Source organism: Penicillium pulvis, assembly GCF_028828015.1.
Source record: "Penicillium pulvis strain IBT 33274 chromosome Unknown contig_1_segment0_segment0, whole genome shotgun sequence".
Taxonomy (NCBI): Eukaryota; Fungi; Ascomycota; class Eurotiomycetes; order Eurotiales; family Aspergillaceae; genus Penicillium; species Penicillium pulvis.
The window spans coordinates 1,044,633-1,067,026 of NW_026643074.1; the positions used below are offsets into that span (position 1 = coordinate 1,044,633).

At 49.4% G+C, this 22,394-nt stretch overlaps 7 protein-coding genes across 7 annotated transcripts; 5 read left to right on the forward strand and 2 right to left on the reverse strand.

Moving 5' to 3' along the window:
- Positions 1–86: 86 nt before the first annotated feature.
- N7503_003344 (uncharacterized protein) lies at positions 87–1,316 on the reverse strand (the record flags this gene model as incomplete). Its single annotated transcript, XM_057062891.1, has 5 exons — positions 87–358; positions 413–480; positions 532–649; positions 702–1,083; positions 1,134–1,316. 5 exons carry the CDS (start codon positions 1,314–1,316, stop codon positions 87–89), a joined length of 1,023 nt encoding a protein of 340 aa, XP_056923806.1.
- Positions 1,317–3,297: 1,981 nt separating this feature from the next.
- N7503_003345 (cytochrome P450) lies at positions 3,298–5,028 on the forward strand (the record flags this gene model as incomplete). Its single annotated transcript, XM_057062892.1, has 5 exons — positions 3,298–3,594; positions 3,651–3,894; positions 3,942–4,060; positions 4,110–4,865; positions 4,915–5,028. The coding sequence occupies 5 exons, from the start codon at positions 3,298–3,300 to the stop codon at positions 5,026–5,028; spliced, it is 1,530 nt and encodes a 509-aa protein (XP_056923807.1).
- Positions 5,029–5,353: 325 nt separating this feature from the next.
- On the reverse strand, positions 5,354–6,007 carry N7503_003346 (uncharacterized protein; the record flags this gene model as incomplete). Its single annotated transcript, XM_057062893.1, has 2 exons — positions 5,354–5,670; positions 5,725–6,007. 2 exons carry the CDS (start codon positions 6,005–6,007, stop codon positions 5,354–5,356), a joined length of 600 nt encoding a protein of 199 aa, XP_056923808.1.
- A 1,743-nt stretch (positions 6,008–7,750) lies between these two features.
- N7503_003347 (splicing regulator NSRP1-like domain-containing protein) lies at positions 7,751–9,076 on the forward strand (the record flags this gene model as incomplete). The annotated part of the gene is made up of 1 exon (XM_057062894.1): positions 7,751–9,076. The coding sequence occupies one exon, from the start codon at positions 7,751–7,753 to the stop codon at positions 9,074–9,076; it is 1,326 nt and encodes a 441-aa protein (XP_056923809.1).
- Positions 9,077–9,618: 542 nt separating this feature from the next.
- On the forward strand, positions 9,619–11,415 carry N7503_003348 (cytochrome P450; the record flags this gene model as incomplete). The annotated part of the gene is made up of 6 exons (XM_057062895.1): positions 9,619–9,820; positions 9,891–9,976; positions 10,048–10,809; positions 10,860–10,961; positions 11,039–11,167; positions 11,224–11,415. 6 exons carry the CDS (start codon positions 9,619–9,621, stop codon positions 11,413–11,415), a joined length of 1,473 nt encoding a protein of 490 aa, XP_056923810.1.
- Positions 11,416–11,599: 184 nt separating this feature from the next.
- N7503_003349 (40S ribosomal eS30 domain-containing protein) lies at positions 11,600–12,666 on the forward strand (the record flags this gene model as incomplete). The annotated part of the gene is made up of 3 exons (XM_057062896.1): positions 11,600–11,863; positions 11,966–12,070; positions 12,228–12,666. 3 exons carry the CDS (start codon positions 11,600–11,602, stop codon positions 12,252–12,254), a joined length of 396 nt encoding a protein of 131 aa, XP_056923811.1. The 3' UTR covers positions 12,255–12,666.
- Positions 12,667–14,766: 2,100 nt separating this feature from the next.
- Positions 14,767–22,235, forward strand: N7503_003350 (tetratricopeptide repeat protein; the record flags this gene model as incomplete). Its single annotated transcript, XM_057062897.1, has 3 exons — positions 14,767–16,494; positions 16,550–17,156; positions 17,203–22,235. 3 exons carry the CDS (start codon positions 14,767–14,769, stop codon positions 22,233–22,235), a joined length of 7,368 nt encoding a protein of 2,455 aa, XP_056923812.1.
- Between the last annotated feature and the right edge of the window lie 159 nt (positions 22,236–22,394).

The window sequence follows — 22,394 nt, forward strand, 5'->3', positions numbered from 1 at the left end:
CCAGGAATCGAAAAAAAAAATAAAAAGAGATTAAAACCTCAATTTACCACAGGGTACTCAGTGTGGTACCCAATGAGTCTTTGAAATCAACGTGCCTCATGAGCCTCATGAGCCTCATGATACTCCTCCGTATCTCTCTCCATGTTCCTCTCCTCGCTTGTGCCACGCTCAACCGTCACCTCTTGTGTTGTTTCAATACCGGACTTGCTGCTGAGCGGGTAGTTGCCTTCATTTCCATCACTCCTCTGGTAGCTGGAGCGAATACGTACGATGAGGATTCGGAGGGCGGGGATCGAGGCGGCGAAGATGGTGAAACCGGTTTCGGCGGAGGCCCAGATGGCGATGCTGGAGCAGAAGTCTAGTTGTTTTCTTGTAAGTGGAAATGCATCTGAAAGGGCAGGATTATTCTTACAGGTAAAGTCCTGCACCATAGCAACGTTGACGAGCTTAGAAGTCTTGATGAAACTTGTGATCGCGGCACTGATGGATTGTTAGTAAGGCTATTCTTGATTGATGATCAGGTAGACTTACAAAACACCCATGCTCATAGCGAGAGCAATACCAATCTTCTCTCGCTTCTTCATCTCGAGTTTCCAGATGATCAGCCAAGGAAGGAGAGCAAGGATAAAGTCCATGCACCCAGAGTAAGCTATGTCCAGCGTTAGCATCGGTTCATCTATACGTCCAAGGAGCCTACTTACCTCCCGCCACGAGAGCAATGTCCTCAAAAACATTAGTTGGCCAGCATTTAGCTGTAGCCGCTAACTTGGTGTTCCACAGTGCAGCAGTTGGTGTACATTGAGCTAGATAGCTCACAGCACAGAGCCACATGATAGCGTTCATCGTGACGATGATGAACCATAGAAGAGCCTTCATCCATGTTTTTGTCACAATGCGGAGGAGGGTAAAGGCGAAAGAGGTCTTACTGAACACACAACCAAGGATCAGAATCACGAAGCTAATGTAGACCAATTTGAGAGCCTCTGGAATGTGATCCGGGTTTTCGATGGCGGCCGCGTGTCTGCCAATTACTCCCAACTTCACAGCCTTTGTAATAAGAACCGTGTAAACCAGATGCAATGACTATCGAGGTTAGCGAGATAGTACAACTTAGCTTCAAGGCATTGACAAACCCATGCGAATAGGACAATCATGTCATCAAAACCGAATCCACTGAATCCTCTGTTACTCAGTGCAGTTTTACACCAGATCCGCAGACCAAGTACCAGACCGGGGATCATGACCAGGACCCAGCATAATGCTAGAATGGTCGGACCCTGGTTCTCTGCGTCCACAGCAGCAGTATCCATAGCCATGATGCCTCGAATGAATTCAGCACTTATCAAGGTGTACAATTTGGACGAGAGTAAATAAAAGAATGAATATCGCGCACACGACCGAGTCCATAGGAGCAGAAAGTCAGTCAATAAGTATTAGACAGGAGCACATCTAGGGGGCCCAATCATTTCAGATTATTCGATTTGAGTAGAGATCATGCAATGACTAATTAATGTTCCCCAGGCAAATTCTCCTGGATATGACAAGTCAATATTCACGCAGGTAGTAAGATGTTTATCGAGTCCCGCTGCCGCGCGGGAGTGCAACCTTGGTCCTTGCGTTCGAATATAATAGCTGCGATGCTAATCCTTGAACGATCGGGGAACGGACTTTGATAGGCGGCATTAGCAGCCAGTCGACCTATCAATGTCCCTGGAGCTGCTAGACTGGCAAATCGAATTGGACGTTCCCAGTTTTGACAGGAAGATCATCATGCTAGGGATAAGTATATTCGACAGATCTTGAGCGCGACCTGCAAGCAAGCAAGATGGCAGTGATCTACAGAGAAAGGGTTTGCCCAGTGGCGATGTTGCGCGGACAAAGCAATTATAATATTTGGCCAGAGGCGAAGGGTTGGCTTACATTATATTACGCAGTTCGGGGGTTTAAACATGCGCGGGGGAGTTCACCATTGATATGATGCTTGTGTTTTGCAGACGCGGGCAATGCCCGGCATGAGGCTAATGCTGGCAATGGGAGTTGCCCACAAACCCCGCGACACTTGCATAATATTGAAAATTGGGAAATTATGTTAGTTATGGGGAAAAAATCTCCTATGTGTTGGCTTAGCTGATACGGTCTTACGGGCCCACAGCGAATAGGACCGAGCCCCATCTCTCCTCAACACCTGATTTTATTCCAGATCTTACCCTGGATTTGAGCAGTCAAAATAAAGTAGACGGCTGGATATGCGAACCCTGATTAGAACTCTGACTAGAACGTTGCATTTCTGTTTCTGGTTTCCTGCTTGACACATCGCACCATGGATGGAGTCAACGGGCCCCCTCTTGGGTGCTCCACTCATGGCCGAACTCAAAAATGCCGCTTATGCAGACGGAAATGTGATATGTCAAGTTGACCACAATGATAAGCAAGGCAACGGCGGACACAAAATTGAATTTTTCTGTACGCCCCAACCATAGAGACTATCTATCAACTGTGGCCAACTCACTCATAAAATCATCTGACAGCTGAGAAGCTTAAAGAATTGGCGTTCAAGGCAAAACGTGACGTAGTGTGGAATCTCCACATTGTCAATGGGGGCTAACTGCGGGATTTGGAATACCCTCACGTCCGGCCTTTCGATTGGGCGGGAACCACTTCCAAAATCCACTTAATATCCGACAAGCATCTTTGCATGTTCGCACTATCACACAAGAGTACATCTCTCCGAACTGCAATCCAACTACTCGCATACGCGCTCAAGGATTGAAGGATCAATGCACGATTACGAACGCCATGTTCTTGATTATGTATCAGGATAGCCACTGTGGAAAAGAGACCAATGATTATCACCAGTCCCTAACGCCTGTCGAACTACACCCGATCACCTTGCAGCACACTAGCGTGGTCCGGAGAGTTCTAGGTCTCCGCACCATCGCTGACTTATAGTGCCTGTATCACCTCCGACCACTGAGCTTTGATGCTCGCCTTTCTAAACTTTGTCTGGAACCGCTGATCTCCTTCACACACACCATACCAAGGCCCTAGCGGCCTAGTGATCTAATTCCCGTCACTAAACCTTGGAACTTGTCCGTGCAAGTGAATCCCGCAAGATGCGCACAGAACCCCTCTTCTTAGTGGGGCCAAGGAGATGGAGGCAAGCCAGTCGAAGGGCTCCTAATTTTACTTATGTAGAGGGGGAAGGACGAGAAAACAAGGTCTCAATTCCACAGGAATTGAAACTTCTTCTGTTCCCAAGATTGTAGGAACTGTTGGCGTTCAACCCCAGAAAACATCATGGTTTCGCCGGTGGACATTGCTACGAATCTAGCCCTTTCAGTGGCGATTCTCTTCTTGTCTCGCTTCCTGTGGAATTATCTTCGCTCTCCATTGAAGTCCTTCCCTGGACCGGCCAGTGCCAGTTTCACCAATCTCTGGCGAATGTACGATGTGTTCAAGGGTCGTTGCGATATCACTCATAACAAATTGCACCAAAAGTATGGGCCTGCTGTTCGTATGGGCCCCAATGTCCTCAGTCTCTCCGATCCAAGTTTGGTGAGCCAAGTGTTCACCACGAAGAACCCATGGCGCAAGGTAAGTACAAGCTGTGTTGCAATATGAGCCAGTCCGTTTTCTGATATACGGCATAGAGTGACATGTACAACGTCAATGACGCTGTTGTCGGAGGCGTCCGTTACAAGAATCTCTTCTCGAGCCAGGATGAGAAGTGGCATTCGACTTACATGCGTCCGATCAAGAGTATGTACTCTCTGAGCAGAGTGCAAGAAGTCGAGGAGAATGTAGACATCACTATCAACTTGTTGCTTGAAAAGCTCCGAACGCAGTTCGTTGGTACTGACAAGCCTTGCGAGATGACTGATTGGATCAACTTCTGTGAGTACTTCTATTCATCAACCTGTCCATTTACTAATAGGGTATAGTTGCTTGGGATGCTATGAGCCAGGTCACATTCTCTCAAGATCTCGGAATTCTCGATGCAGGCAGTGACTACCGCGGATTCGTCGGAAGATCAAACAAGACCCTCGACTACTTTGCTTCGGTATGTTCTAACCGTCTAAATGAGAATCCGCGAGCTAACCCCACATCAGATCTGCCAAATTCCCCTCCTAGATATGCTTTTCGACAAAAACCCAATCATGCGCATCGGACCCCCAACCTTCGTCTGGGCAAACATCTTCAGCGTCGAACAGCTCCAAAAACGCTATCAACAAGGCACAGAATCAACCAAAAGCATCGACTTTCTCTCCAAATTCCTCGAAATCAAAAAGAAAGACCCAGAGCTAGTTAACGACAACACCGTCATCCTCTACCTCCTCTCCAACGTTCTAGCCGGCAGTGAATCCACAGGAGCATTCATGTGCGCAGTAATCTACTACGTCTTGAAACACCCGAACGTTTACAAGAAACTGCGCGCCGAGCTCCAAGCCGCTGACCTCTCCCTCCCGGCCAGATGGAAAGATATCCAAAAACTAAAGTACCTCGAAGCTGTGATGCGAGAGTCTATGCGTGTACACCCGGGTGTTGGCCTTATGCTTGAGCGAGTTGTTCCGAAGGGTGGCCTGAGTCTTCCAGATGGCCGCTTCGTTCCCGAGGGTACGATTGTTGGTATGAACCCGTGGGTTATCAATAAGAACGAAGATATCTTTGGTGAAAAGACCGATGACTTTATTCCTGAGCGCTGGCTTCAAAGCCCCGGTGAGCCGGATGAGAGTTTCCAGGCACGTTTTGCGAAGATGAAGGGTACGGACTTTACGTTTGGTGCTGGGTCGCGTGCTTGCTATGGACAGTATCTGTCGCAGTTTGAGAGCTACAAGCTTGTTGCGACGCTTTTTAGCGCTTTTGATGTAAGTGGCGTTCTTTCGGTGTGGCTGTGCTATGCTAATGACTTTTTAGATGGAGCTGCCGAGTCGGGATCATGAGTGGAAGGTTATTAACTCGTGGTTTGTGAGGCAGGAGAATATCCCTGTTCGCTTGATGGAGCGGACGGGTGAGTCTGTTTCTGTCTAGGTGTTGACTGATGAATTATGTGCTATGTTTGTGGAGTAACTTTTAAGAGCTGGGGATTATGGGGCATGGAGCATTTTGATAATTGAGGACATGGTTGTGAACAGTACGTATTTCTCAAATGTATAGCTTGGGAATAGTGAAATCATGGACTCGGGTATCTAACCGTCCAGATGTAAGGCGGAGCAGACAAAAGTATCATCGCACGTCAGATATTATTATAGTCAGGTAGTCATATCGTATATACATAGACCTCATGAAGCACGCTCTAAGAGTCAAAGAAATCATCACGCATTAATCCATCGACGAACATTAGACCAGAACTTCTTTACAAGAACTTGCGCTCAACCTCTACCTTCACGCAGCTGGGGTTCTGAGGCTTTTGAGAGCCATTACCCATAACCCAGTTCAAGGTGCGGTAGGTGTATGCGGCGTAGTATGTCTCGCACACATACCAGTTCTTCAGCACCTTTACAGTGTCGCCAGTAGGAGGAGTAACGGCATCATTCAGGTAGCTGTAGATACCCATGACATTGTTCTTGTTGAAGAAGACCTCCTGCTGATCGTAGCTAGGCATGAACATGGGCATAGCGACATTGGTGGAAGGGTCGGAGTAGAAGCTCATGGGCTCGGACTCGACAAGATCTATGACATGTTAGATAGATCTATGCATAACGGGAATTTATGATATAAACTTACCACCATTGTAGGGCAGGTTCCAGATGAGAGCACCGGGAAGGCCATTGCCCTTGATAGGAGCTTCTTCTCCCTTGGTGTGGTTCAGGTAAAAGTGACCACCGGAACTTCCAGCCAGGCAAAGTGATTCGATGGCAGCGCCGGAGTGGCAGGCGGAAAGTTGCTCGCCGTTCAATGCCTTCTTAGCCGCCTGAGTGATGACCAAATGGAAGGGCTTGGACTGGATCTCTTGCGCGGTGGCAGCCCCGAGGAGCAGGAGAGATGACAGAATAGCAAAGGACTTCATCTTAATTGTGATGTGGGTTGTGTTGGGTGGTTTTGATTATTTTATAATGGATGTGTTGTTCGGTTGATGGCTGGAGAAATTAAAGAGCAGGCTGGGGATGCAGAATGTAGGTGGTAATCTTGTGCCTTATTTATACCCCGGGCTTCTGGTCCTTACCGGAATCCCGGCCACAATGCCCTGCATAGCAGGACCCTGGATGACTAGCGTGAACTGAAAATTCCTAGGAAATGTCCGCCGAATGAGACATGCGTACCTTAGTGCAGTTGACCACTTTCGAAATTCGGGCAGATCGTCGGCTTAGCTTACTTGCTAGTAAATTTCCGGAGATCTAATTACATCACCGTGAATCCCCCGCAACCGTGGAGCCTCTCTTTCAAAAATAGAGATTCAACCAAAAAGTGGCAAGGTAGCCGGGCTTGTAAAGTCTGGTCAAGAATGCCGAGTACAGTGAGAACTACGGAGCAACGCCACAGGTGGAGTTATGGAGCCTACGGGGACTCCGGGGGAAGTGCAGAATGAGATGAGAATGTCAACAGGCGAGTGCCGATGGGCAAGTCCACGTGAGGTGCACGGACCCAGTGCAAAATAAATAAGCTAAACTAAGCGGATTTCGCTTTCCTTTAACCAGAAATGGCTCCAATGTCTCAAGAAACCTTGGAATCAGCTCGGATCTATATCCATTTTCCAGTCACTTGAATGCTAGTCGCACTTGCCAAGCCACAAGTAGAGCATATACAATTCTAATTTTGGGTTATGCAGACGTCGGGCAGAAAGGTCATACAACCTAAGGCTGAACATGATTATATGATTACATGATTACTTCCGAAGCACCCGCTCTGTGAGACTATGATAGTAAAAACTAACTTTTGTGTTCGTATACGGATACCGATCGGGGTACCTAAACTCGTCGCCCTCGTAAAGCAACATTCCCCATATTCTATGATCATACATAGCCTGTGGGAAGGGGGGGGGGCGGGGTATCTCCATGAGTATTTTTCTCCCATCATCAAGCTTATCTCCAAATTGCGCGTCTGAGGAAGCATCGATTATGGTCCGGCACTTTCGAAGTTGTCCAGAACGATCACTGTGGTATCTACATTAGTTGTGTGGGCTGGGCAGGCTGGCAAGAATGCCGGCAGATTGCTTGACTTGACTATCACGCAAGGCATCATATCGGGTTTTCTTTTTTGTGTGCGCTTCTCGTCTGGAGCATCTTTTATAGCTTCGTTCTTCCTGTAATCGGTGAGCTTATTTGTGGAGATTCGGAAGTAAATTTACTTTGTCAGCATTGAACGAAGATACCAGTAGCCCACAAGCACACTGAATATCAAAATAGGCAGAGCGAGAAAGAGGCCTTCGATACAGCTCTATTGAAATCTATCAAAATCTCTGGACAGTATGGAGGCAATAAAGGGACCTGTAGGACGAAGTCGAAGACATAGTATCGGATTATCTGTAGAACACAACTCTACATGACGGAGAATCTATTTCATTTATCTTGTTTCGTCGAAAAGCAGGTGCGAAACGTACATCCATAAATCCTGAGCTGTGACTTCCACAATAGTTACGACTTCAGGTGGGATCAGTGTTGCCTTAAGGCACCAGCTTACATAACTCTTATCGCTTATCGCGGCTTCCACCTTGTTCACGTCACCCATTTCGAGCTGCGCGCGACAATTTATCCAGTCCATACACTTTGCTCTGTGACGCCTCCAGGCTGGTCAGGCCCACTCAATAACCAACATGGCGCCACAATTCTCTACTGGCCTCAATATGCCGAACAAGAAGCCTGGCCCAAAGCCAGGAAATCCTCTTGGACAAAAGCGCAAGAACATCTTCGATGACGACTCTGACGACGAAGGCAAACAAAATGACAACGGCGAAGTCGAGGTATCCACCCTCGGTGGCCTAGACGCTCCAGCTCCCCCGAAACCATCAAAAGCAGGACCACCACCCAAAAGAAAGATGCAATTGGGCATGGGCAAGCCTAGTTCCAAGCCGATAAGCAAGAACTCGATTTTCGCCAACGACGAGGAGGAAGACGAGCAAAAGGACAAGGAACGCCAGGGTGGGGTACAATTCGGATTGAATCAGTCAAAAGATGCAGGTGCTCCCAAGGATTTCACCAACCTCTCTGCGCTACATAGCAGCAAACAGCACGCCAAAGAAGCCGAAGAATTGGACCCGTCGATCTACTCCTACGATGCCATTTACGATAGCTTGCACGCCAAGCCCGATAAGTCGAAGACCGAAAGCAAGAGTGACGTGCCGAAGTACATGGAGAACTTGCTACGCAGCGCTGAAATTCGCAAACGAGACCAGCTCAGAGCGCGCGACCGACAACTAGCACATGAGCGTGAAGCCGAGGGCGACGAGTTTGCAGACAAGGAAAGCTTCGTTACAAGTGCCTATAAGGCCCAGCAGATCGAGATGCGCAAGTTAGAAGAGGAGGAGGCTCAACGGGAGAAAGAGGAGGAGGAGCGACGGAAAAAGAATGGCGGTTCTGGTATGGTCGGCTTCTACAGGGACGTTTTGTCGCGGGATGAGGCCAAGCATAACGAGGTCGTCAAAGCTGCGGAAGAAGCAGCTCGACGAGTTAAAGAAGGCGAGATTACCGAGGACACAGCGACAGAGTCAGGAGAAAAGTCAGAAGCCCAGAAGGCAGCGGATCTCAATGCACAGGGCGCTCGTATTACAGTTAATGACGAAGGTCAAGTGGTGGACAAGCGCCAACTGCTATCTGCTGGTCTAAACGTGGCACCGAAGCCGAAAACGGGCCCCGCCGCACAACCGGCTTCTCGCGGGCCAGTGGGACGGACTGGGCCTCCTGCGGGCTACCAGGCTGGCCGTGGCGCTCAGCGGGCCCGCCAGACCGAGATGGTTGCACAGCAATTGGAGGAGCGTGCGCGGCAAGAGGAGGAAGCGGAAGCTGCCAAACAAAAGGAAATGGCAGAAAAGATCCGCAGTCGCAAGACAGCAGGGGATGTCTCCAGCGCCAAAGAGCGGTATTTGGCTCGGAAAAAAGAACGCGAGGAAGCTGCCGCGAAGGCAAAGGCCAATACCAACTGAGACAGGCCTTCTCAGGGGAAATAAGCGGTGTATACGAGTCGTATACGAATCTACATTTGGGGCGTCTAGACAGGCTATTGGGTTGTATATTGCGGAGTTTCGGATAGGCGTATAAATTAATTGCATGATATATTCATGATATTTCAGCCGTACATCAAGAAAAACCAGATTCCCCCCTTGATCTAGTACATGTGATAACCAATAGTTGTGAAGAAATTACATGTAATATGCGGGGATTAGACTTCAGCACCCAACACAACGGTAGCCAACCAGCGCTCTTGGGACGGCAGGGTAGTGTACACTCACGGCGCACGTTCCTCTATGGTTTCTTCAGTGATTGGTAAATCCTTGTCATTTTGGGATAACGCCGGTAGTTAACTAGTCAGTTATCAGGATTTAGTCACGTCAAATAAGAGGCCGTCAAATTACACTTCCACGCCCCATGATTCTCTCCTTTCTCTTATTCTGGCATTTGGATCCCCACTTGTGCACTACAGTCTACCGTTCCAGTCAATTTCTAGGTAGGCAGACTTCAACATCTCATGGCATCAGCTTATAGCTGGGGCCACCTGGCCTTGGCCTTTGTCGCTGTAGTAGTTGCTCGCGCCTTCTTCCGGCGATACTGGGCACCGATCAAAGATATTCCGGGTCCTTTCTTGGCTTCTTTTTCAAATCTTTGGCTGGTATTGCAGATTCTGAAAGGACATACCGAGGCCGAAACAATTAAATTACACAAGAAGCATGGTGAGTGGGCGCAAACTCCAAGAAAATGCGGACATATTGAAGTATACAAACTTATCACGTTGAATATAAGGTCATTTTGTTCGCATCGCGACAAATGAAGTCAGCGTTTCACATCCAGATGCTATTCGACAACTTCTTCATGCTCCAATTGCCAAGGTATGATGTCATAAGGAGGCTGCTTCACTTATATACATGTATGGGCATGGCATTGACCATCTATACAACAGGGCCCATGGTATGAGATCATCAGTTTTCCAGATTATCTCCATGTAAATCAGATGTCAGAGTTGGATCCCCAACGACACATTCAAAAACAACGGAATGTTGCCTCGGGATACGCTCTGTCCAACATCATTCAACACGAGGCACACTTTGACACAGTCCTTCAGCTCCTGACCTCCCGTCTGGACAACTATTGCAAGTCGGAACAGCAAGTTGAACTAGACCAGTGGCTTATGTTTCTCGCATATGACTCCGCGGGCGAAGTCATTTTCTCCAAATCATTTGGGTTTCTGGAACAAGGTAAAGACGTTGGAGATGCTATCCTAAACACAAGAAGATTGGCTCCATATGTGGCTATCATGGGCTACTATGTCTGGTTTCATAACCTGACACTAGGGAACCCACTTCTCAGTCGACTGGGCATTCAGCCGACATCTCATATATTCGACACTTGCAATGCCGCAATAGAGGCACGTCAGAAAAATCCTGCAAAGCGAATTGATATGATGCAGAAGTGGCTTGACACGCGGGCCCAGTATCCGGATCGCATGGAAGAAATCGAGATTTTTACCGCTGCTGTCTCGACTCTTGCGGCTGGCGGAGATACTGTTGGAACAACGATGCAGGCGCTATTCTATTACTTGATTCGAAATCCTCAATACTTGAATCGATTACGAAGCGAACTCGATGCTGCCCAGTCTCGCGGGGAGCTTTCGCCTATTGTTCAATATGCCGAGACTCAGCAGTTACCCTTTCTTCAAGCTTGTGTATGTTCAACGCATTCATTTTGGGACATGGGTCTAACTTTACCAAACAGATAAAAGAAACATATCGATTCCATTCCGCTATTGGTGTGGGGTACCCGCGAGTCGCTCCTTCGGGTGGAATCACGATTGGTGATATGTTCTTTGCTGAAGGGGTAATGTCCTACCTCAAACACCTTCATCTCCAGGATTGGTGATTTCTGTGGGTCTTTTTCACTAACGTATAATTCAGACCATCCTAAGCGTAAATCCATGGGTCTTCCACCGCAACCCGGAACTTTTCGGCGAGGACTGTGAAAGCTTTAATCCAGACCGCTGGTATAAAAAAGATACCACGGAAATGAGCACCTTTATGATCCATGTGTGTATACCCCAACTTCTTGACATGCAACTCTCTTTTGACAATCTCTTTCCTAGTGGGGCGCCGGATATAACGCATGCCCTGGACGAAACTTCGCTCATTTCGAAATATCAAAGGTTGCGGCAACTTTGTTCCGGGATTATGATATTGAGCAAGTAGACCCCAAGCAAGAGTGGAAGTGGTCCAATCATTACCTTTGCGTGCCATATGATTGGCCTTGCAAAATTCGGCACCGGTCAAGGACGTGATGAGATACTTTAATAGTCCCTTTCTGCGAGCGGTGTCTAATAGCTTCCCATAGTTAATTAATATACTCCGTAGTAAATGAGAACGGAGTACTGATCAGCCAATCAACTTCTCTGTAAAAAGTTGAGTCCCGGGGACCCAAAAGGGTTAGCCCGAGAAGCCCCTGAACCACGGCTGACATCAGCAATGAGTCAAAGATCACATGACCTTCGCTGTAAAAAGCAGCGGAAGAACTCATTTATCCGGCCGCCCACACTCGCACACTCGCTAAGCCCGCCCCACACGGTCGCACTCCCAATTTTGCAACTCCATCGTCAAAGAGCGAATCGTCTCCATCCCCCTTCAACAAATCGTTCATCCCAGTCCGTTCATCGCCAAAAATCATCCAATATGGGTAAGGTTCACGGATCTCTCGCCCGTGCCGGTAAGGTCAAGGCTGCCACCCCCAAGGTCAGTTATCCAGCAAACCCCCGAACTCCTGCGCCACTACGATCTTCATCGCCGCCAGGATGCCCGACAGAACCGCCAACCTAACGAATATTTTGAATCCAGGTTGAGCCCCAGGAGAAGAAGAAGCAGCCCAAGGGCCGCGCCTACAAGCGTGTTCTCTACACCCGCCGCTTCGTCAACGTTGTCATGACCGGTGGCAAGCGCAAGGTACATACCGACTGATTTTACCCACACAACGCACAATACCCACACCCACACACGAAAGAAAACTCTTTCGAGAACTCGAAATCACATTCTCCCGACATACAGATGCATACACACGAAACAGGAACAAGAAACAGAAGGCTGACAAATCGCCCAACAGATGAACCCCAACCCCGGTGCTGCTTAAATCAACGCATCTTGATAAACAAAAACCCCGAGGCGTGGAGGGAGGTCGGATTCTACGATTTTGAAAGACATTCGCAAAACTCGACACCGCTACGGCCCCATCGAAACGAAGGCTCACCAGATACGGCTGGCTACTTGTACGGATGATATCATGCTGCGTTTCATTTTGAATTTTCGGCAACGGATCGGTTTTTTGAGGGGTGGAACATGGGAAATGGATGAATACCACATGGTGGCCTGAGGATGAAAAGTTCTGGCTAGAAGCGAGCTGCTTATTGGTAGGCTGCGCTTGGGATGGTCGCTTTTGACTCGTACATAGGCTATTCCATGCATTGCATTTCCGATCCTTGAGTGGAATCTTGCTTTACAACTGTGTATGTGCCTAGACCTGGGAGATCCTTTCTGATGTGAGCTTTGGAGACATTGTGCCACTGTGGGATGGAATGGGCTTGGGCTTTCTGGGATTACAGTGCTCTGGTATCCAGATCACCTCTGTAGTTTCTGCATGCCGGACCCTCTGCCCAGGTGGTACTCTGGATTCAGAGGATCTTACATTCTGTCATGCCTGGGTGGTTGGAGGGTTCTGCCTCAGGAGGCCCTTCAACCTTACAAGGATTCCAAAGTAGACCGTATGAAAACCACCATTCTCCAGGAGATAGGTAGACCGCCTTTGCATCAATTCAAGGTTGCGAGATACAATATTGGACGCTGCTGAGTGCCCAGAAGACTGGGGGGCGTCTAGGTACTTGCAAGGTGAGTATCTAAGAGATAAACCTGGCAGTATTTCCAAGGTTGAATGCATTTGACAAGCAATTTTTGTCGCCCAGGTCCATATTGCTTGCGCATATGAATTCGAATCCTTCGCAGTCTACTATTTTATGATGCCAGATGCATGTTGAACAATATTCCTACGTCCCTGTGTGTTAAGGATCCATGAAATCTAGTTTATACTTCCAATAAGTGAAAGCGTCGATAGAACAGAATAAATTTGTATGGTTGTTATTCTGGAACGATACATACATAAAAGGCAGAGAACGTGCGGTTGGAATGCTCCAGTAATCTTAAATGCCTGCGCTGTATATATATCTATAGTAGATTATCGGACCCGGATATATATCCTTCCAATGGATCCAACGTTCGACGCACATGTGACCTCTCGAGGTCCCAAGATGTCGACACCTGGGCGTGTCTCTACGATTAAGACGGCAAGATATAATCCAGGATGACATGCAATCTACATGCCAATCTAGCGCATGTGTAAAAAAACCAGGTCGGCCAATAGCAATGACCGCATGATTCAAGTGACGGGCGATCCAAGACCTGCTACGACTTGAAATTTTTTTTAAATATCGATTCGATCGATCACTCGATTAACAACTGATTTCGATGAGATTAATAAATGCATCATGCGAGCAATCCTGAACCTGTAGAAACACTCTTCAGCCAATGTCATGACATAAATGGCCCACAAAATCTCCTAGCCGACGTTGGGGACTGATATCCTTAGTCGCACAAGGCAGAATATCAGCATCCAAACAAAGACACATGATCTCATGAGTAGCCGGGACCTTCGGGATTGACATCTGTCCAGAACTAATATGTTGGGGGACATGACCTCACAGCAACAGTATCCATGGATCGCGGGGTTGGGATAAGGTTAGATCGAGGTGAAGGCGCCCGGATGACTAAGGGCCACACGACCACCAACTGGATTCTCTCTTGCTGCTTTTTAGAGCAAGAAAGTCTTTACGTCACCCAGAGGATCTCATGTGGCACACCCGTCCACTCGTGCTCCATTGTCTCCAAAACATTCACAATTACCCCACATCCATACAATAAGGCCAATTTGTACAATCGTCATGGGTGTTTCCTCCCAAGAGAAGATGTCAACCCCAATGGCCACACTCTTATATTTGCGGCTAGCAATTGAGGTCAATTGCAAATATAGGCCTTACTAACTCTAGATCTCGCATAATAAACCTCAATCTAAAGCCACGCTAGCTTTGTTCTAGCTGCGATATAAACAGTGACGATGCAGAAGGTTTAAGTGGGGACATCACCTGGTCGAAATACCCACTCAAGCTGTTGATAATTGCTCTCGCGCATCATCGACTTTACTCCCATACTGGTATTCCTGCAATCACAGCTCTCAATTGCTCAGTTGATCCGCTTGCAGCCCTTGGGACGCAAAATCATGGCATGGCTCACTACCGGCCGGTTCGAACCGCACCCTCAGTTTCTCTTTGGACCCCCTCGGTGATGGGGGTTATTTTCGGGAAGGCCGAATTAATTTATGATGCAATAGGAGAAGGAGGTGCTGAGTTTGGCTACTTACTACTTATTCCCGCTGAGCCTAGCGTAGTTCCTTCCCTTTTCTTTATCTCTATGAAAACTGAACTCAACGATTTATGATAATTTCAATCTATACTTTTTGACGGCGTCACACGTCTCACGTACTACTACTATATTCGATTATATTTGATACTATTCAACTACACACACACGCCTACAACATGTCCGATCCTATGAATACCGAACCCGAACCCGAACAGGTGAGCCAAGGTGGCAGCTCCTGGTTCAATAAGAAAATAGGCAGAAAATTGTCTTTGGCCCGCTCTCCCAAAGAAACACCAAAGGAGACCACCGGCCCAAGTGAAACAACAAAGGAGGCCACTGATCAAAGCGGTATTGGTCAGTCAGCCATGGATGAGGGAGAGAAGGTCAAGACAAACCTGCCTTCTGAGAATATGAACGTTCTGAAAGATACGGCTGGAAAGGGAGAAAATATTGGAACCACGGCCAACCAGGGAGACGCGGCGGAGGCAATTGGTCAAACTGGCTTGCACAAGGACAGTTTCAGCAAGAAAAACATCGAAGACGTTGGCCAGCGTCTCTTTGGCCACCGTGGAAGTACTTTTGGCCCGAATAGCGACATCAAGAAGGGTCCCATTACGGAGGGATCTATGGACCAAAGAGATACAGGCCAGGATCTTGTGGGCGCCACTGGCTCTGGATCTGCATCTGGAGCCGGAACAATGGGTACAAGCACTGGAGCTGATCTACTTGGAGCTACCACTGGAGGAGCTAGCACGTCTAAGACTACTACATCAGATACCAAAATGTCTAAGTCTACTGTATCAGATACCAAGACATCTAGTATTGGAGGCATGGGTCCAGGCATGACTGGCAACCAAGGCATGACTGGAAGTCAAGGTATGACCGGCAACCAAGGCATGACCGACACTCAAGACATGACCGGAAGTCAAGGTATGGCTGGCAACCAAGGCATGACCGACACTCAAGACATGACCGGAAGCCAAGGCATGACCGGAAACCAAGGAATGATGGGCAAATCTAGTGTTGCTGGCGGAACTTTTAGCGACAATTCGATGAATCAGGAACTCGACAATCAAGCACATATCGACTCGGATGTGTTTGGTGATAAGAATGGTCTGCAGAATACTTCGACAGGCGGTCATGTTTTTTCCTCCCCAGGAATCGAGCAAAAGCTTGCCGAGAAGAGGAGACTCAGCACAGAAGGCAGACACCATGAGAAGCATAAGTCTATGCGGGAGGGAGGAGGGCCCAGTCAAACTGCTATTGGCAGTTCGGCCCTCGGTGGTGGTGCTATGGGTGGCGCCAGTGATATGAGCAAAGATGGCACTAGCCAACAAGCTGGTACAGCGGGACAGACGAGCAAAGGAACAACACAGGCTCGTATGTCAGGCGTGTCTGGCGGAGGTCTCACACAAGCCATTGGCCAAGGATCCACCGGCAAGCGAGGACTTGGTCAAGGTGGCATGGGTGGTATGGGTGGTACGGGCCAACGCCCCATTACCCGTCGCAAGCCTATGGCAACTAAGGCGAATCGATCAGTCGAGGATGCTGGAATGGCCTCCGGAACTCCACGGACCATGATGCCCATGGGTAGCTCTAGCTACAAGGTGACTATACTCCAAGAGAAGGTCCATGCCGTGTCGCAGAAGTGCAAGACCCAATTGGGTGGCTCTGCTAGCGAAATCAGTCAGCGCAGCCCTACTGTGGATGCTTTCTTTGATTCAGTGGCGGCAGAGCGTCTCCGTTGGATGCCTGCCGATGGAAGTAGACTCGACTGCTGTCTTCGATGGGCCTCCCGGCTGGCATATGCAGTTGATAATCTACGGGAGTCGATCGGTGCTTTCGCTCCTGGAGCAAACGAAGCCGCGAAGCTGATTTGGGGTTTCGAAACTATGCTCCTGGAGGTAAGCCAATGAAGTACCTCGGCAAGTATGGAAAAATTACTAACCCAGCTGCTAGTCTGATATCGACAACACAGATCTCTTTGAAAGCGTCTTTGGCCGATATGGCCGTGTTGCTGTGGGCATTCGTCTGCTCCTCCAGTACGAGAGTGTATACAAGCCATCTCCGGAGCTCCAGCCTGAAGCTGCCGCCGTGTTTGCCGATCTTTTAGAGCTGGTCTGCAGCACCACTATCAGTTGTGTTGAGGGATTCAAGGCTAAGGAGCTTGATACAGTCATCAGCCACAACGTTGATGCGGCCTTTGTGACCTACGCCACTCGCTACTCGACGCACTGGAATGCTATCGTCGAGGCTGCAACATCCAATGTTGTGATGCAGAGCACGTTGATCTGGTCAAGTGAGGAGCTTGGCAGCCTTCGACAGTTCCTCGGCGTGCAGGATCGTCCTCTTCAGTTCATTCTTGACTCCCGTAGTCATACTTTGGCCGAGGGGTCCTTCGAGTGGTTTAACAACACTCTTTATGACTTCACTGTGGGCAAGCCTCCTGTCATGCTGGTTACTGGTGGAGCCGGCTGTGGTAAGAGTGCCATGGCACAGTGGACTGTCGACCGAATGCAGGAATCTTCCGATCACGAAGGCTGGAATGTGATTCCCTACACTATTCGTGAGTACAGAGTCCCATTTCCAAAAATTCAAACTAATATGTGCAGGCGCCGATATTCCCGTTGCCACTTTGCCTCTACGTATCTTGAAGGGTATCTTGCACCAGATGCTGGACCACTGCGTCATTGAAAAGAGCATCCAGGAGGATATCCTCTTCCATGTCGCCAAGGCCGCTCAAAGTGCCCTTGATGGTGCGGGAGAAGCAGAAGTTGAAGATAGTCTGTGGAAAGGCATTCGCACTGGACTGGAATCTGATATTCAGTACATGTTCGTCGTTGATGGTCTCGACCAAATCAAGGGCGGAGACCCCGATGCCACTGAATTCATGGACAAATTCAGCGAAGTCCTGGCTGAGCAGAATGAGGGTTCAAAGATGATTGTCTTCACCCGACCTCTGAAATCGAGAATGAGCTCCCGGAGCATTCAGCATTTCATGGTGCATGCATCCCAGACTGAAGCTGACCTGGAGGCCTACGTCCACAAGAAGATCGTATCCGCATTTGAATCCCAAACCGGAAATAGTGACCAGCTCGATACTGCTGTAGCTACCATTGTCAAACGATCTCAGGGCTCCTTTAGCTGGGCGGAGATGGCCATTGAGTATGCTCGACAGCAGAGAACCCCTGGCCAGGCTATTCAGTCTGTGCAAGCACTGCCTCAGGCTATGCAAGATATGCTTGACTTCCATATGAAGAACTTGGATCTCAGCAAGAACGAGGCAAAATATGTCCTGTCGTGGCTTGCTGCTGCTGAGCGACCTCTGCTGGTTGAAGAAGTTGAACAACTTTTGGCTGTTGACACGAAAACGACAACCTTCATGTCTAGCTTCTCTCGTGAGGATAGTGGATGGAGCAAATCATTGAGTCCTATTGTGATGACACGTGATGGTGTTGTTTCCTTCGCACACACCTGCATTCGCGACCACATCATCAATCAAGCTAGGTCCTCCAGCGCCACAGCACCGCTTAATCTGAAGGAATCCCACTATGACCTCCTTACCAGATGCCTTGCATGGGTGCAGCTTAGCGTCAAAGAAGAGACTGATGTATCTATTAATAAGCTGGGTATGGAAGAGCGCAACCGTCTCTTCGACAAATACGTTATTCTGGAATACACGGCACGATACTGGCTTTCGCACCTTCTGTCTTCGCAGTTGGTGACAGATGAAGGCGAATTCTCATTCAACGCAAGCTTCAGAAAGCTGGTCCCAGCGACCGTTCTGTTTGCTCGTCTTGAACTGACCTGTCGAGAGTCGCAGTTCACCCGATCCAGCGTGGTCGAACTATACCGACTGGCGACAGACATTCGCCGCTTGGTCTTAGGCGAGAAGTCACTGGCACTTCTGCAGAGCTTGCTACTCAGTGCCCGCGTCTCCAAGTATGCCCACGCTAGCCATGCGGATGAGCACTGCTACGAAGCTTGGAAGCTCAGCCAAGAACTCCTTGGCCAGTCCGACTTGATCACCTTGGCATGTGCCGAGATGATGACCCAGTCGTTCACCGAACGAGGTACCATGACTTCACAACAGGAGGACATCATGAAGTACTTGATCCTGACCGACTCTGAGATCACTGGCGTTGATTTTGCTCAGCGCTTGAAGTACCTTGGCGCAGTAACTGAAATGTACAGTTACCGCAGCGAGCAAGAATCTTCTCTTACCATCTCGAAGGAGTTCTACCAGCAGATTCTCACGAAATATGGCTCAAACTCGAGTCAGTCCTCAGAGACTGCAGACTTCTTGACCAGCCAGTTCGCTGCTACTGGTAGCGACGAGATGAGCCGCGACATTGCACGAACCAAGTACGATAATGTGGTTCGCACGATGGAGGTCACCGATGAGCGCCGTATCAAGTACACCTTGTACATGGCCCAGCTTTACGAGCAGCAGGGTGAGAATGCCCAAGCACAGGGTGTACTCTCCAGCCTGTGGGCTGGTCTCAACTCCCGGGACATCGACTCCGTTGACATGATGGACAAGAAGGCCAACGTTGCCCTCGTTTACTATCAGTTCCTGCGCCGCCAGGGCAGAAATGACGAGGCTGAGGTCATAATCCGTGAGCTTGTTGCAGACCTCGAGGTCACTGGTGTTCACTCTCCGGAAATGATGCAGCGCGTGCAGCTGCTTCGCGCCGAGACTCGCGAAATGCACATGTACAGCCTGGATCGCTCCCTGTCTATTCTGACGTGGCGCTACTACAAGGAGATGAACATGGAATACTCGGCCGAAGCGAGGATGCTGGCTCTGTCCCTTGCAGAGAGCATGGCTAACACCGTCTCTATCGAGGACAGTCATTCTCTTTCCGGAAGAGACCGCAGACTGATGGTTGAGCTTTTGGATTCCATCACCTCGTCTTCCGAAAACCTCACTGTGGCCACATTGATCCTGTGCCACAATTTGTCCAGCATCTATGTCCGCGAAGAGGATTGGGTGGAGGCGAGCGACTGCTCCAAAGCTGTCCTGCAGCATGTATGGCCTACAGTCGAGCAGGCTGGAAACCACAAGACATTCTCGGCCGAATTGGCTCCTCCAATAGCAGACCTGGCTCTGATTCTGGCATACTGCCACATCCGCAGATTGCATCTGGAGCAGGCTACCATTGTCTATGAGAATGCATTTGGATCTCTCGTCTCCTCAGATGGAGTCCCCGTACCTTCGGTGCTGGCTGTTGCTAAGGCCGTTGTTGAATTCTACGAGACAACCTTCCAGTTCAACAGAGCTCTGACTCTTCTGCACTCGGTCAGCGAATTCTTGACTATGAGACTAGGCGAGACTCACCAGCATACCATCGAGAACTTCTACCTCGAGGCTGCGCTTGCCAGTCGTTTGGAGATGACCCACGAGGCTAAGAGCACATACCAGCGCATTTACAGGTGCACCACCCGCGACGGCAAGGTTGAACCCCAGGGCTTTGAAGCTGCTCTCGCACTTGTTGCTTTGTACGAAAAGGAGCTCCAGTGGGATGCTGCTCTGGATGTTTACCGCCACGTATGGCCTACCGTGGTTGTTGAGGACAATATGACCTCCAGCTACGACCGCGTGAGAATCGAGAAGATGTTGGAAAAGACCTACATTGGATATATGACTATTCTCACTACCCGCTCCAAGCTTACCGACTTCTCTGAGCAATACAAGGTCGCTTCAGAGTACGTGATGACTTGCCGCAACGTCTATGGTCCCACGAGCCAGAAGACACTGAGCGCCACTCTGCTCTTCGCCGAGCTATGCGAGAGCAGCGACTCGCATATCGACGAGGCTATCTCACTCTACAAGAAGCCATTCCAGACTAGCGAGTGGGTGCCAACCTCCCAGTCTTCCAAGGGTCTCGACCAGATGACTGCACCACTGCCCATCACGCTCAAGCACAAGCTCGCCCAGCTATTCGTCCGCAAGCGCGATTCCACAATGGAAGCCCGCTCCCTCTACACAGAAGAGTTCCAGCTGGCAAAGAAGACCCAGGGCTACTTCTCCAGCACGACGCTCTCCTGGCTCCGCGAGCTAGCCCTCGCGCACTCCCGCCAGGGCACGCACGCCTCCGTCCAGCAAGGCTGCGCCATCCTCCATACATACGTGACGGACGTCCTCCATTCCGGCGGCGAATCCGACTCAATGAGGGACTGGGCCCACAAGGTCGCCGCGATCTACCTAGAATGCGGCTTCATTGACGGTGGCAACAGCATGCTCGACGAGCTTCGCCAGCGTGTAGTCTACGGCTCTGACACCTCAGCCATGGCACTTGGAGAACGGCGCGATGCCGTCTTCGCCGCTGCCTTCGAGGAAGCGTTCGGTCGCCGCGCAAGCTACGAACAGATCATGAGCGAGATGGCCCGTGAGATGCAGACTCAGCAGACCTTTACCAAGAGCCTGTCCGGTCACGACTTCATCCCGACTCTTATTACTGGTGAGCGTCTTACGTACCTGCAGACGGAGCAGAAGCGTACTCGTGTTGCGACGGAGACTCGTAGCAGACTGTACGAGTACTTCTGCACTACGCTATCCGCGACTGCGATTTCGGATCGCAAGATCGTTCAGCAGTTCTATGGTATCTGTCTGCGTGAGGTGCAGAATGAGAACTACAACATGGGTATCTTGAACACGACAACCAGTCTCGTTCGCGATCTATGTAACTCTGGCAAGTTCCAGGAAGCAAGTGATGTTACAGGCGTCCTGCATTCATTCCTACACCTGACAGATGGTCTGAATAGCTACGATAGCATCATCACCGCTTCAAAACTCTGTCTATACCTAACTGGACACCAAGCAACCCGCTGCCAGAATGATAAGCTCTCCAGCGAGATGTCCATGAAAGCAAAGGACCTCCTTCAGGAACTCCTAGCCTCAGCCAAGACCCTCGGCTTCGAAATAGTCGACCTCCCCTTCCACGAACTGAACGACATTATTACCCTGCTAGGCGAATTCGAGATGTTCGATGACCTTGAGGCAATCCTAACCCAGCTCTGGACATCCCGTATTGTCCAACGAACCTGGACACCAGACGTAGTCGTTTGGATCGGCCGCCGCCTAGTCGAAACCCGCTTCTGCCGAGGCGCAATCGATTCTTCAATCCAGCTTTGTCGCGATATCTGCTACAACCTCCGCCAAGTCTGGGGCAGCTACGACAATGTCACGTTGGAAATGACGAAACTTCTATCGGGACTGTTCACTGCATCGGGTGATCATGCTTCTGCGGCTACGCTGCATGAAGGTGTTCTTCATGATTTGCTTAGTGATTCCGATGCGACGTCGCATCCACAGGCTGCTGATACGGCTATGCAGCATATGGAGTTGCTTAGTCGGGCTCAGAGTCGTGGTGCGGGCTTGAGTTCTGCTAGGTCGTCTGCGCATGCGGATTTGGTTGCGCAGGTTACGGAGAAGTTTGGATTGAAGTCTGGACAGATTAAGGGTGTTGGGGAGGCGCAGGGAGAGTCGTTTGGAGTTTGGTCTAAGCCTAGACGGTTTAGCATTGATATTGACGACTTGGATGATCAGGGACAGATGCATCATAATCATCTGAGGGAGTCGAGTGGAACTGGTATTATGAGTGGTTCTGGGGCGAGAAGAATCTCGGTGCAAGCGCTGTAGTTTGAGATGGAAACAAATTGTCAGTGGATTTATTGGTGTTTGGGTTTGTTTTAAAAGGACGAGATGATTATGACCAAATTGTATGGATAGTTGAGTTCAGTCAATGTCAGTTTTCTTTTATAACTTTTGTATGAGGCCGTAGGGCTCTAGTATCATATG